A 14,676-nucleotide genomic window follows, 5' to 3' on the forward strand; every position below is an offset into this window, starting at 1 on the left:
GTTTTCGTAACTTCACTTGGATGTTGTCCACTGATTCTGAATTCCAGATAGCATTGGTGGAAGTCCTGAAGATTAATGTAATGGTAACTAAATGAAGAAAAAAAAACATCATTAAATATGCATAATATCAAATGTTTATTCAGCTGGTATGATTCTGCATAGATCATCAAAGATTACTGCCCCAAAAGTGTCATTACTTTCCGGGTTGCTTATAAAAGTGACAAGACAATGACGTAGCAGAAATTATCTGCAGAGCATCTATTTTTGTGCTGTTCTTTTAATGCTTGCTTCACACTCAACAAGCAGACCTCACCCTGGTACAACAATATGTAATAACTCAACAAATTTCTGCATTGACCACGCCATTTTTTTGGAAAAACTCAATTTTTTTTTCCATTACCAGTATTCTGACTGGTTTGATGCGGCCCACCACGAATTCCTCTCCTGTGCCAACCTCTTCATCTCACAGTAGCCCTTGCAACTTAAGTCCTCAATTATTTGCTGGATTTATTTCAATCTCTGTCTTCCTCAACAGATTTTGCCCTCTACAGCTCCCTCTAGTACCAAGGAAGTCATTCCCTGATGTCTTAACAGATGTCCATCATCCTGTTCCTTCTCTTTGTCAGTATTTTCCACATACTCCTTTTCTCTCTGATTCTGTGCAGAAACTCCTCATTCCTTACCTTATCAGTCCACCTAATTTTCATCATTCTTCTGTAGCACCATGTCTCAAATACTTCTCTTCTCTGCTGTTCTGATTTTCCCACAATTCGTGTCTCACTACCATACAATGCTGTGCTACAAATGTACATCCTCAGACATTTCTTCCTCAAATTAAGGCCTATGTTAGGTAGTAGTAGACTACTTCTGGTCAGGAATGCCTTTTTTGCAAGTGCTACTCTGCTTTTGATGTCCTCCTTGCTCCATCTGTCATTGGTTATTTTGCTGCTTACATCGTACTATTCCTTAGCGTAATGTATTTTGTGACCATCAATCCTGATGTTAAGTTTCTCACTGTTCTCATTCCTGCTACTTCTCATTACTTGCATCTTTTTTCAATTTACTATCAGTCCATATTCTGCACTCATTACGCGGTTCATTCCATTCAGCAGATCATGTAATTCTTCTTTACTTTCACTGAGGATAGCAATGTCACCAGCAAACTGTATCATTGATATCCTTTCACTTTGAATTTTAATTCCACTCCTGAACCATTCTTTTATTTACATCATTGCTTCTTTGATGTATAGATTGAAGAAAAGGGGTGAAAGACTACTTCCATCCTTTTTAATCCGAGCATTTGGTTCTTGGTCATCCACTCTCCTGGCTCTTGTACATAATGTATATTACCCGTCTCTCCCTATAGTTTACCCCTATTTTTCTCAGAATATCGAACATCATGCACCATATGACATTGTCGAACGCTTTTTCCAGTTTGACAAATCCAATGAACATGTCTTGATTTTTATTTAGTCTTGCTTCCATTATCAACCACAATGTCAGAATTGCCTCTCTGGTGCCTTTACCTTTCCTAAAGCCAAACTGATCCTCATCTAACACATCCTCAATTTTCTTTCCATTCTTCTGTATATTATTCTTGTCAGCAACTTGGATGCAAGAGCTGTTAAGCTGATTGTGCACTAATTCTCATACTTGTCTACACTTGCAGTCTTCAGAATTGGGTGGGTGATATTTTTCCGAATGGATGTCAGATGGTATGTCGCCAGACTCAGACATTCTACACACAAACATGAATAGTTATTTTGTTGCTACTTCCCACATTGATTTTAGAAATTCTGATGGAATGTCATCTATCCCTTCTGCCTTATTTGATCTTAAGTCCTCCAAAGCTCTCTTAAATTCTGATTCTAATACTGGAACCTCTACCACTCCTAAATCAGCTCCTGTTTCTTCTTCTATAACATCAGAAAAATCTTCCCCCCTCATAGAGGCCTTCAGTGAACTCTCTAAATCTATCTACTCTCTCCTCTGCATTTAACATAGGGATTTCCATTGCACTCTTAATGGTACCACCCCCACTTTTAATTTCACCTGAGGTTGTTTTGACTTTCTTATACACTCTTTCAGTCCTTCTGACAATCATTTCTTTTTTGATTCCTACACATTTTTCAAGCAGACATTTTGTCTTAGCTTCCCTGCACTTCCTACTTATTTCATTCCTCAGTGACTTGTATTTCTGTTTTTCTGAATTTCCCTGAATATTTTTGTACTTCCTTCTTTCACAGATCAACTGAAGTATTTCTTCTGTTACCCATGGTTTCTTCACAGTTACCTTCTTTGTAACTATGTTAGTCTTTCCATCTTCAGTGACTGCCCTTTTTAGAGATGTCCATTTATCTTCAACAGTGCTGCCTACTGAGCTATTCTTTATTGCTGCAAATATAGCGTTAGAGAACTTCAAGCAAATGTCTTCATTCCTTAGTGGCTTTTTCCAAGTGTACCTCCTCCTCTCACGATTCTTGAACAGAGTATTCGCCATTACAAGCTGAAATTTTTTACAGTACTAAATCAGTCTTTCTCCTCTTTTATTCCAAGCCCATATTCTCCTGTAACCTTTCCTTCTACTCCTTCCCCTGCAACTGCATTAGATTTTCATCTCCCTTTACGTACCATATTATCCTTTCAATATCTTTATATACTTTCTCTTTCTCTTCATTTTAAGCTTGCGATGCTGGCATGTATATCTGAACTATCAGGGTTGGTTTTGGTTTGCTGTTGATTCTGATAAGAACAACCCTACCACTGTACTGTTCACAGTAACATGCTCTCTGCCCTACCCTCCTATTCATAATGAATCTTACACCCGTTGTACTATTTTCTACTGCTGTTGATATTATCCTATACTCATCTGACCAGAAATCCTTGTTTTATTTCCATTTCATTTCACTGACCACTACTGTATCTAGCTTGAGCCTTTGCATTTCCCTTTTCAGATTTTCCAGCTTCCCTATGACATCCAAGCTTCCGGCATTCCATGCCCAAACTCATAGAACGTTATCCTTTCACTTGTTATTCAATCTTTTTCTCATGGTCACCTCCCCCTTGGCAGACACCTCCCAGAGATCTGAATGGGGGACTAGCCTGCAATCTTTTGCCAATGGATAGATCATCATGACAATATTTCAATTACAGGCCACATGTCCTGTGGATATGTGTTATGTATCTTTAAGGCAGTGGTTTCCATTGCCTTCTACATCCTCATGCCATTGATCATCGCTGATTCTTCTGCCTTGAGAGGCAGTTTCCCACCCCAAGGACAAGAGAGTGCCCTGAACCTCTGTCCGCTCGTTCGTCCTCTTTGACAATGCCATTGGCAGAATGAGGGTGACTTCTTATGCCAGAACTCTTTAGTTGCCAATGTTAATTATTAATTAAAATTTAAGCAGTGGTAGGTTTTGTACCTGGGACTGAGGATGTTTTGGTTACTAATCATAGACACATCACAAACTCACTACAACAAATGAAAAAACAACAACGATCAACTCTGTACTCCAAAAACAATGCGACATATAAACATGTGCTTGTGGCGTGCAGTGGTGAGCTGGTGACATATTAGCCACCTGAAAAATTGTTTCTTTCAATCCCTACCGAAATAGCTGCAGATCTTTGTTTCCGTATTTCAACACGTTTTGGAACAATGTCCACAAGCAGCAACCACAAGGAAATTTTGAAAACAAGCTTAAAGCTCAGTGTATATGCAGCTTCAGAACTCATAATGACCTTGAACCCTATCTACCTCCTTTCATTAATGCAAAACAATAATGATCTATTAACATAAAAAATTTAAACAAACTTTTCCAAAAACATAAACATTTAACCACAAGCAGAGAACATACTAGGGGATAATGAACTAAACACTGAAAAATAGGGAAAGAAAAACTGTAAAATAAGTTCAGATCAGCATGAATGGGATTTAAATGCGCATATGCAGATACCATGTGAATGCAAAATTAGCTAGCTTTGTGTTTATACACCTGCTTTATCAATTTTAGTTTACTTAATATGGGTAATAAATTTTATGTTGACTTCAGATCATATGTTGAAAACTCATATTTGCTAAAGTTGGCAGTGAAAACACCTTGTAAACACGTAACAAATATTATACTGAAAAACCTCACCTTCTTTGTAATTGATATGTGACTAAAATTTAATCACTGGAGCATATTAACTTCAATAAAACCATTATTTAACAATACACTTGTTACACATCAAACACAGTTGCAACGTAAGTCTCTGTTCCCTTCGACCAGACATTGGTGGCAACATTGGCCAATATTTATGGTAAAACACTGATGCATTCGAAACAACTTTCAGTCTAACTCATATACTGCCAATGTAAACATGACGGATGGATCATAGCCAGTGTATTTGTGGTTCACAGCATGAATATTATATTTCGCAATTACGAAACAAAAAGAAAGAAAACAAATAAAAGAATCTCGTGGGCTGTCAGACTTCACATATTGTGAAATCAATAAGTTTTAAATAAGTTATAAAATCACATACAAATACATCCATAAACTTATTTCTTGCTGCTAAAGTTCCATAAACTCAAGAACACCAATATTCCTGAGACAGTGATTTGAAGAATCCTAACTAGAAGTACAAACGACATAAGCCAACTTTGGGTTTCAAAATAAGAACCAAAAATACACTGGCAAAAATGTGTGGTCACCTTATTGATACTGGTTACAACACCCTATGATGTTTGGTTGAAATATCAATAATAAATGGATTTGTATTTTAAAATTAGTGATTTATAAAGCTCTATAAAATTAAATTACAATGCTAAGTTAAAAACATAGAATTCCCTGAGATTTTACTAAATTTCTGAAATTCCCTGAGATTTCTCTGAGTTTTCTGGGTATAATGTAATTCCCTGAGGATTCCAGGTTTTCCAGAAGAATCTCTACCCTGCAGTGCAACATTACTGATGGGGATCTGAATCACAGTTGAGTTTTCTTCGACCTGATTAAGCAAATTCACGAAATCACACAGTATAAGAAATCACAAAAAAATGAAATTTACTTCAAGTAAAAGTGTAGAGGAAATGCCATTAATCTGTGAGTCAGGTTTTGTGAAAGAACTGTGAGTATACTGCACCTTATCATTTCCAGGTGAAAAAAAGACAGAGTCTCTTGTGCAATCAGTTGCAGCTATGACACATTCATATACAAATATGACAATGATAAGTTTGAGTGGATTACTATTTCCACAGCTTTATATCTGTCTTTGGGGATCCCAAGACATATTAGGGTAAAAATTAAAAATGGGCTGTTTAGTGGCAAAAATCTTAATAATCGACTTTTCAATACTTAGAAAAATATCAAAGAATAAGTTTTACCATTTAAATTCATATAGTTTCTGACCAGTTGCAGAAATTAATTCATTGCTTTTGTTGGACTCTTGGCCTGGACATGACAATACCACTGTTTTTTTTCTGGACAACAAAAAGCCTGTTGATATAATTTGGATTGTATCCAGAACAACCAAAGCAGTACTCAATAAAGAATTATTTTGACTGTGGAAAGAAGTTTTAAGGAAACCATCAGACAATACAGGGTGTTCCACTCAAACCTCCCTGATTTCAAAGACCCAGGTAGTGGGGGGGGGGGAACCTCCACAATAGATACAACAATGAAAAATGCACCACATTGTAGGGCATCTCAAAGAATCTACTTCTTTATCATCAATACACCTCTACATGTGAACCATTTGTAGCACAAAGAATATCCAGTGTCTATTCAATTTCTTGCCAAGTTCTTTTTAACATTTGCTCTGTTATTGTTGCAATCACATTAGTGATACAATGTTGCAATGTAGGAATATGTCCACTTTGGTTGCATACATGCGGTCCTTCACAAATCCCCACATGTGGAAATCAAGTGGCATAATGTCAGGTGAATGTGGTGGCCAGACAATGGATCCTCCGCATCCGATCCAACGATTGGGAAATTTCCTATCCAGGAACTTGCAAACAGCTGTTGACCAAATGCGGAGCAGCTCCAGCTTGTTGAGAAATGATGTGGGTTGCAAGTCTTGTATCTGAGGGTACACAAACTGCTCCAACATGTCCAGATACACTGACCCATTCACTGTTTGTTCTGTAAAGAAGAACGGTCCAACAACCCTGTCGTGCATTAGCCTGCACCAGATGTTTAGTTTAGGGCTATCACACACATGTTCAATGACAACGTGCGGATTCTGTGAACCCCAAATCCAACATTATGCCTATTAACCCTTCCTGATGGATGAAAGGTTGCCTCACCTGAGAATAAACATCTTTCCAGAAGCTGGCATCCATATCAATACGCTGCAGCACATCTGCAGCAAAATGTTGTCGGCAAGGTTTGTCGTTCGCATCAGATGTTGCAGAATTTGCACTTTGTAAGCACACATACGAAGATGCTGGTCAACTACACGATGCAATGTTGATCAAGGCACATCTAGTTGCCTAAATGCTTGACGATTGACTTACATAGGCTTCTGAGAAATGGTTATCTGATGTCCTCCACTGCCTCTTCTGAAACTCCGTAATGTGCACTGCCAGAATATTTCAGAACACTTCCTTTTGCCAGAAACTTCCTATACCATTCCTTAATTGTTTTCACATCAGGTGGGTCATATTCATACACACAATGATAATTTCTCTGCACAGTAATCAGCATATTGCTGTGGAGTCACCATTTTCACTTCATGCGACAATGCTGCACTCTGGTGACAATACTTGGCACTTCTGACACAGGAATAAAAATCCTTGAGATGCTCTACAATGTGGTGCATTTTTCATTGTGGTATCTACTGTGGTTTTTCTCTTCTGCGTCCATGAAATCAGGGAGGTTTGAGTGGGACACCCTGTACAATTTCCAGTATCTCTGTGACATTTGAGGTTTGCCAGGAGAACAGTATTCTTCAATTTCAGTTGTATGTGCATTATAAGTTTGCATTGGCATACGTTACAAATAGTTTTAATCAACCTTGAGTAATTACAATGATGTGCATGAAAGTATTAATTTTTTCTTTCGTCAAGTGTGCCTGGTGTAAGGAAATGTCTGTTTTCATTATTCAAATGATACTTCACTTTATTGTGACAACTAGGAGGAATAAACAAGAAACTGTTTCACTGTTACTAAAATAACATTACTCAAAAATTATCATAAGGATTGTTATAAAATGATGTATTTTTAAGAAATATTTAATTTCAATAAATTAAAACAATGAAGTCATCTGTGATGTAACACCAAACGCGGTCTTGATTTATTGTCCTTGGCTAGTCACCTTTATATGTATTACATATTCAACAGTTTAGCTGTTGTATGAACTGCCTATTACCCGAAACATTAACAATATGTGATATTTTTTGTATGGTTTAGGTGCTTCAAATTGAAGCACATCACTCAGGACATTAGCATTATGCAGCGCTATGCTCTCATTACAGCTGACTGTGCGCTAGACAGGAAGGGCTGTAACAAACCGCCGTCATAAGCGGTTCTCATGCGACAAAAACGAGTAAATTCAACAATTTTAAAAAATACTTGCAGTGTGCCTTAGCACTTAAAATTTTGACGCAGCATTTCTTTTGTTCTATTATTCCACCATAAAAATTTTCAGGGAGGGTTTCAACATGTCGGATTGAAGTATTCCTTGTAGTTGCCCTTGCTGGAAGCTATATAATTACTCTGATTTGTCAACCTATAGCCTGAAGAGAGACAGCTTGCATCCGAAACTCTACTGGCAAAAATTACACCACATACCAATCTTTGTTGTCCCACCTTCAATTGCTGCTTTCTAATAGATTTTTGTTTTCACACTTTGCTCCAGGTACTCAAGTTGTCAGGCTCTGGAATTTTTTTTTAATTTAACTACCTCTGCTGTTTCTTGCAAGATTTTTGTTTGTAGTCCTTCAATGAATAGATTCTCCACAAAAAATAAGTAAATACCGTAAGTTGTACAAGTGCACCTTTAATTTAATTAAAATTAAGGAATCTTCTAGAATGCACACAAAGTTCCAATGTTGATTACCAAATACATGTGACACAGGCTCCAATATCATGTAGGCACCACACTTTTCACGTGCCTCCAATGTAATGGTGTGCCACAAGCCCCACAAGTATTGGAAAACTGATACCATCTGAGTCTACTGTTACTGGCGACGACATACTCTTGACAAGGGTCACCAGTGATTATCATGGATTACAATAGCAGTGGACAGACCAGATTTCAAACCACTTGTCAATTCACAGTTAGATAACAACAACTGGTGAATAGCTATGCATCCAGCCACAACCCCACACATGTACCTCTGTTCACCACACCGTAAGAGCAGAGATATTAAAATGGAACCAAGAACACTTCCAATAGACGCTCAAAGTACGAAAAATGGTTATGTGGATTGATGAGTCACAGTACACACTGGTACAAGCAGATTAGTGTGCACAAGTACATTGAAAACTGTGAGGTGATTCATCCTGCTTAGGTAAAAGGATGCCACTTAGGTGTGTGTGTGTGTGTGTGTGTGTGTGTGTGTGTGTGTGTGTGTGTGTGTGTGTGTGGTGGAGGTATTAGCATGTAGGGGTGTTTATGTGGGATTAAATGAGTTCCCTGAAATGACTGTGAAGCCTCTTTCGCACAATTGCCTTTGTCTCAATTGACAACTCAAGACAAGTGCATCTACTGCAGCACCCCTGGCATTTTATTCCCGATCTGAGTATTGTCTGTTTGAGTGGTCATTTTCATTTATACATCAGTGCCAAAATTGCTGATGTTGAGAGAGCTGTCTGCTGTGCAGTCTGGCATCTGAGTGGTGAAAGTGAAGTTATGAGGAACTATTGTTTTTACAGAGAAATCAAAATATAGTAACAAATTGTAGGAACAAGCATTGACAATAAAGTTTATTAATGTCCAAAGCAGAATTACAAATGGAAGTGTTTGTCAGAGGTTGTATTGTAAATTGTTCACTTCTGAGAACTGAAAGAACAGGAAAAGTGTCATCCAAATATTTCAGAATATGTACATTTATTTGCTCAAGAAAATATATAGTTGCAAACACATCAAAACAATATGTACAGTTCAGTAAAAAGCACCTCTTGCTTTATCCTTCATATCTTGTTTTCTTGCTAAGTGCCAAACAACAATGAAAATTACTTTTCTTGTCCAGTAATTCTGACTTCTTCACTGTTTAAATAATATTCATTAAACCACATTTATCAATTTATGTTCTTAATTATGCACAGTGTAGGTTTCTTTCCTCTACAAAATATAAATACTTTCCGCTTTCAGATATTTTCTCTCTCTTGTAGGAGAACACTAGTACGAAAAGTACCAGAACCTTGCATAACTTGCCATGAAAACAAAGCAAACACAATAAAGATTAAGAATACAAAAAATCCATTTCTATAACACAAGTGAGTTCGACTATAATAGGTTTATAACTTCTGATGGTAGCAGACACCGGTATAGTCCCTTGTCTCTGTGGATGTGCCCCATACTCAGAAACTTAGAACTCCACACTCGGCACAATCAATAGATCATTGACATCATAGAGACACTCGCATCATGGTCAGAGCATGAAAGGTACCTGCTCTTTGAGTAGTTCATTTTGATCATAAAAACACCTATTTAAACAGGTTTAACAATACAACCAATGAGTGATACAGGAACCTACAGTCCAATCATATAAATCATTTTTGTTACCTATACATCTTGCTAATAAACTCTGGCAAACACTGCAACCCCCCCCCCCCCCCCTCCACCCAGAAATGGTATGATGAACACTTCATAGACATGAGGATGCATTCATAGCTTGAAGATCACATGACCTCAATGCTACTCTGCACATCTTGTATGCCACTGACAGTAGATGAACAGTTTATTGCAGACATGTTCACATGCTCTGCCCAAAAATGCCATACGCAAAGACTGACAAAAAAGAAATGAAACTGACATTGAAAATTTGTATACTTCATTAAAATTTGTTGTGGATACCTTAAATGTAGGACCCTTTGTAGAGTCCACCCATGTCTGTATTCAAATCTTTCCATGGTCAAAACATTTTTGCATTTCATTTTTGTGAGGCTCCACAGAACATTTGTCACTTTTCCTTCCAGCTGAGTGGAAGACCATGCTGGTAGTTAACTGTCTATACACTGAGATAATAGATTTTCATAAAATTTGTTACAGCGTAACACCCTTACCAATGCGAGAGGCAGATTTGTCACAGTTGATGATACCTCATGGCAACCAAATATTCAAAAAAAATGGTTCAAATGGCTCTGAGCACTATGGAACTTAACATCTGAGGTCATCAGTCCCCTAGAACTTAGAACTACTTAAACCTAACTAACCTAAGGACATCACACACATCCATGCCCGAGGCAGGATATGAACCTGTGACCATAGCAGTCGCGCGGTTCCAGACTGAAGCGCCTAGAACCGCTCGCCACACCGGCCGGCCAAACCAAATATTGATCAATTTATTGCTGATCAAATAATAAAAGTCCAAGATCTGGAATATTACTTTTATGTTACTGTGTGGATCATTACATTCAAGAAAAGGTCCTGAACAGATTGTAAGCCAAGCTGGTAGCATGGACTTTTGAGCAAATCACTTTCTTGCAGGTGTACATTATCTTTAGTGCAACCAATCAGCACCTGCAGTTTTGTGGGCAGATGAAAACTGCTTCTTGGTAGTTTAACAGGAATCATAATTTTAATATATTCCCAACCTATTGATGATTTGTTGTTGGGTTTGTTTCATCCTCATATTCTTCACCCATTTAATTATGCTCTCTTTCACATAGCAGTTGGTGGCATTATTATGACAAATAACCATTCCTTTTAAACACGATACGTGAAAGAGACTATTTGAATGAAAGGCTTTCAGGTCTGTGATACTCTCTGTTTTGTGTACTTATGCAGACAGTCTGTGGACAGCTTGATGTGTGTAAATAAGGGTACGCTTGTGTGGCCTTTCTAGATGCAGTATAGGTGCAATATGTTGCCCTTTTACATCCAAGAACAAGAGGCTGCAGGAATCCCTTTAAAATGCTACAAATAAGCTGTTAGGTTCTTGGCTGAACAGAAATAGAAATGTAAACTGGAATTTAATTTTAATTAATAAAACTTACTTAGTGTATGCATTTGTCTTGTGATATAAAACTGTCCTCACGTGAATCGAGGACCCTCAGGGATCATGTTACAGAAGCCAAGGAAACGCTCACAGTTTTGTCACATACAATCATGTGCAGCATATGCAGGAAAAGCGTAATGTGGTTCCATTTTTATAAAAAAGATGCGCTAATAAACTGAAACTGAAGTAAGAATAATTTTTTCAATGACCTTTTGATATTTTGTAAAATACATGAGACAGAAACTTAAATTTTACACATTTGGTAATAAGGCCAAATAATGCTACCACATGTGCTATGCATGCACTAACTTAGCACTTTTAATGGGGACAAGGATTTTGTTTTCATCATCAGACTGCAGGAAGAATGGGCAAAATTCCTACACCCATCTGTGAGACGTGCGAGTTCACTGGGCACAATCCCGCTAATAAAGTAAATAGTGATGACCGTACATAAATGCTTCCCAGGAAAAATAAATGAATTGAAGCATTATAGTACAACTTAATAAAAGTTAATGAAATAATGCTTCGAACAGCCAAACAAATTTAGTTTGAAAACAACTTTTGAAATGAGTTAACAGAGGAAACATCTCAATTTTAGAAATGTAAAAGTACTTTATTTACAGTAAATATTGTAATAAATATTACAGTTTCCTAGAAATGGACAAGTGGTTTATGATTTCTCAATCACAACGTAAGTTATACATTAAAAAAAAAAAAAAAAATTAATCTTAGTAACAGGACAACACAACATAGACACAGTGAAGAACACCAGTTCATTGCCAAAGTACATACTATTTCTGGTAGTTCATTTCAACTGAATTACACAGACTGATCATTTATATTCTGTTTTAGGCTTTAAGTACAATATTAGAAGAAGAAAATCTGTCTCTCTCATGTCCTTTATCATTAGCTGTGGAAGTTTGTATTAATGAATCATCATTTCATGTTGCAGTCAAACCTGACCTATGAAATCCACAAAATTTACGTACGATAAGCTCACGTTTGACATTTCTGTACTCAGAGTGATTCTGTATTGCATACACAGTCAAACAGAAAGAAAAACATATAAATGCTTCACAACTATTATGATCTGAGTGAGTAAATCACTGTAGAGTATTTCTACAGGCCTTGTAACATTAAAACTGGAAATAAAAATGGAAGCATATAAGTTAAAACAGCGATCATTTTACTGCATATAAAATCTAAGTACCATTTGAAAACAAGCAAGTGAATATTATTAAGGCAAAAGTAACTTAATGCTATTACACAAATTTCATATACAGAAAAAAGTGTGTATGCAATTTATAAACCATGATGATGAGACTGAAGCAACATCACAGTAATTATTTTGGTGTGTATATTGTTTTTCATGTCTGCATTTAATATAATGATACAAAACTAAATATCAGACTCTTTCTGAAATACAGCCTCTTAAGATATGTGGCATAAACTTTTTATCTTTAAGTGTTTCTTCAAAGTCAGTATCTTTGACATTTTGCCCATTTGTTGTTACATAAAAGATTTCTGGAAACTGAAATATTTTCACACCCAAATAAGGGCAAAATTTTCTTTTCTCGATTAGGTTTCAATTACGATAGTGAAAATCGTGATTAAAGACAGTACTGCCATTACAGATGGTCTCAGGTGTACCAGTTAAATTTCTCCTGCCTTAAGTCGACAATATTTTTTTAACATTAACTACAGTATAATCAACCAAGGAAGTGCTGTAAACATTAAACACGTAAATGCCTGTTTTAACTAAACACACTGTAGCACAGGCAACTTAATTTCTGAAGCACTTGCATTCCAAATGGAAAAAAATGAAATGCTTATGAAAACATAGCTCTTTTCCACATATCTAAGACTGATTTTATTTTTTTGTCAATAAATATTAAACTATTACATATTAATATGTACAGTTTCAACTCCTAAACATTTTAAGACGAAATTTAAGTCTCTCTCTCTCTCTCTCTCTCTCTCTCTCTCTCTCTCTCTCTCTCTCTCTGTGTGTGTGTGTGTGTGTGTGTGTGTGTGTGTGTGTGTGTGTGTGTGTGTGTGTTTGGGGGGGGGGGGGGGGGGAGATTCTTGTTCATCTGTCATACATCATAATGGAGACTAAATGTAGTTAGATGTATTTTTAAATTATTGTTGCAATTAAAACGCGCGAAAAATGAGTGACTCTTAAATGAGAAAGTAGCACATGAGATATAAACAAAATAAATACAGAAAAAATATTGAATCTGATGTAAATCACCAAGGCTGATGATGTAGCATCTTCCAGTTTCACTTTTTGCATCAACTGCAATAAAATGTAATAAAACGAATACTGATTTTTGGTTGAACAACCTAAAGTCATCAATAAAAATGCTACTGCACTGAGGGACACAGCTCTCATAACGCACAAGCCGACAAAAAACTTCCCCAGTCTAGATACTTCATTATGAAGAAAGATGACCAACAGGAGCAGCAGCGCATACCAAATTCCTCCTATCAATGGGCTGCGATAGATCACGAGCATCTTCTTCTTCTTCTTCTTCTTCTTCTTCTCCTCCTCCTCCTCCTCCTCCTCCTCATGGTCCTCATCCTTATCTAAGTATATTTGGCATATATTTGAAACTTCAGCTCTTCATTCTAAAATAGAACATAGAAATCTATGAAACAAATGAATATGGTTTCTTCTACAGAAAGTCTAGAACTGCAAAAGTTTACATGAAAATAAATAAGTTACAGAATGAACAATTCACATAGCTTTTTAAACAACAACAAAGAAAACTATAGACTGAAAACATTCATTTATTCTTCACTTACATTTCACAGATCCACAATGAAATATTTCTTTTGGGAAGGACAATAGTAAATAATGTTCCTTGAGTGTTTTATTACATTTAACAGTCTCTCTATAGGTTTCACATATAGGTTAAAGCAACCATTATTTATACTATAACTTGTCTCTCATGCAGAATACAAGTTAAGGCCCTCCTAACTGTCGGTATTCAAGGGTGGGCTACTAACCCGCGTGCGTGCATGCATGAGTAAGTAATTCTAGTTAAGTAATATAATTATTTAACAAACTACAAAAGATAAATTATTTGCAAATTAGGTTTTTACTATGTTTTTTGTGGGTTGAATGACATATCTACATCTTCATCATACTCCACAAGCAACCTAATGGTGTGGGTGAAGGTACTTTCGTACCACTGTCTGATCCCTCCAACCCAGTTCCACTCATGAATAGTGCATGGGAAGAATGGCTATCGGTAAGTCTCTGTATTGGCTCTAATTTCTCAAATTTTCTGTTTGTGGTCAATAAGTGAGATATACGTGGGGGGGGGGGGGGGGGGGGGAGGAGGTAATATGTCCAAATCCTACAGAAAAGTGCTGTTCCGAAATTTCAATAACAAATCTCTCCATGGTGCACAGCATCTCTCTTTGTAACATCTGCCAGTGGAGTTTGTTTGTCATCTGCATAATGCTCTCTCACCAGCTAAATGATCCTGTGACGAAACCCGCTGCTCTTCGTTGTATCT

General features: G+C 36.8%; 1 protein-coding gene across 1 annotated transcript in view; it reads right to left on the reverse strand.

Annotated features, from left to right (window-relative positions):
• Positions 1 to 13,241: 13,241 nt before the first annotated feature.
• LOC124721704 (dual serine/threonine and tyrosine protein kinase-like) overlaps positions 13,242 to 14,676 on the reverse strand; it is a 333,620-nt gene continuing 332,185 nt past the window's right edge. Inside the window, exon 15 of the mRNA XM_047246790.1 lies at positions 13,242 to 13,780. Coding sequence (XP_047102746.1) covers positions 13,776 to 13,780 — 5 coding nt within the window. The 3' untranslated portion in view covers positions 13,242 to 13,775. The remainder of the gene's footprint in view (positions 13,781 to 14,676) is intronic.

The sequence above is a fragment of the Schistocerca piceifrons genome, chromosome X (assembly GCF_021461385.2).
Source record: "Schistocerca piceifrons isolate TAMUIC-IGC-003096 chromosome X, iqSchPice1.1, whole genome shotgun sequence".
Classification (NCBI taxonomy): Eukaryota; Metazoa; Arthropoda; class Insecta; order Orthoptera; family Acrididae; genus Schistocerca; species Schistocerca piceifrons.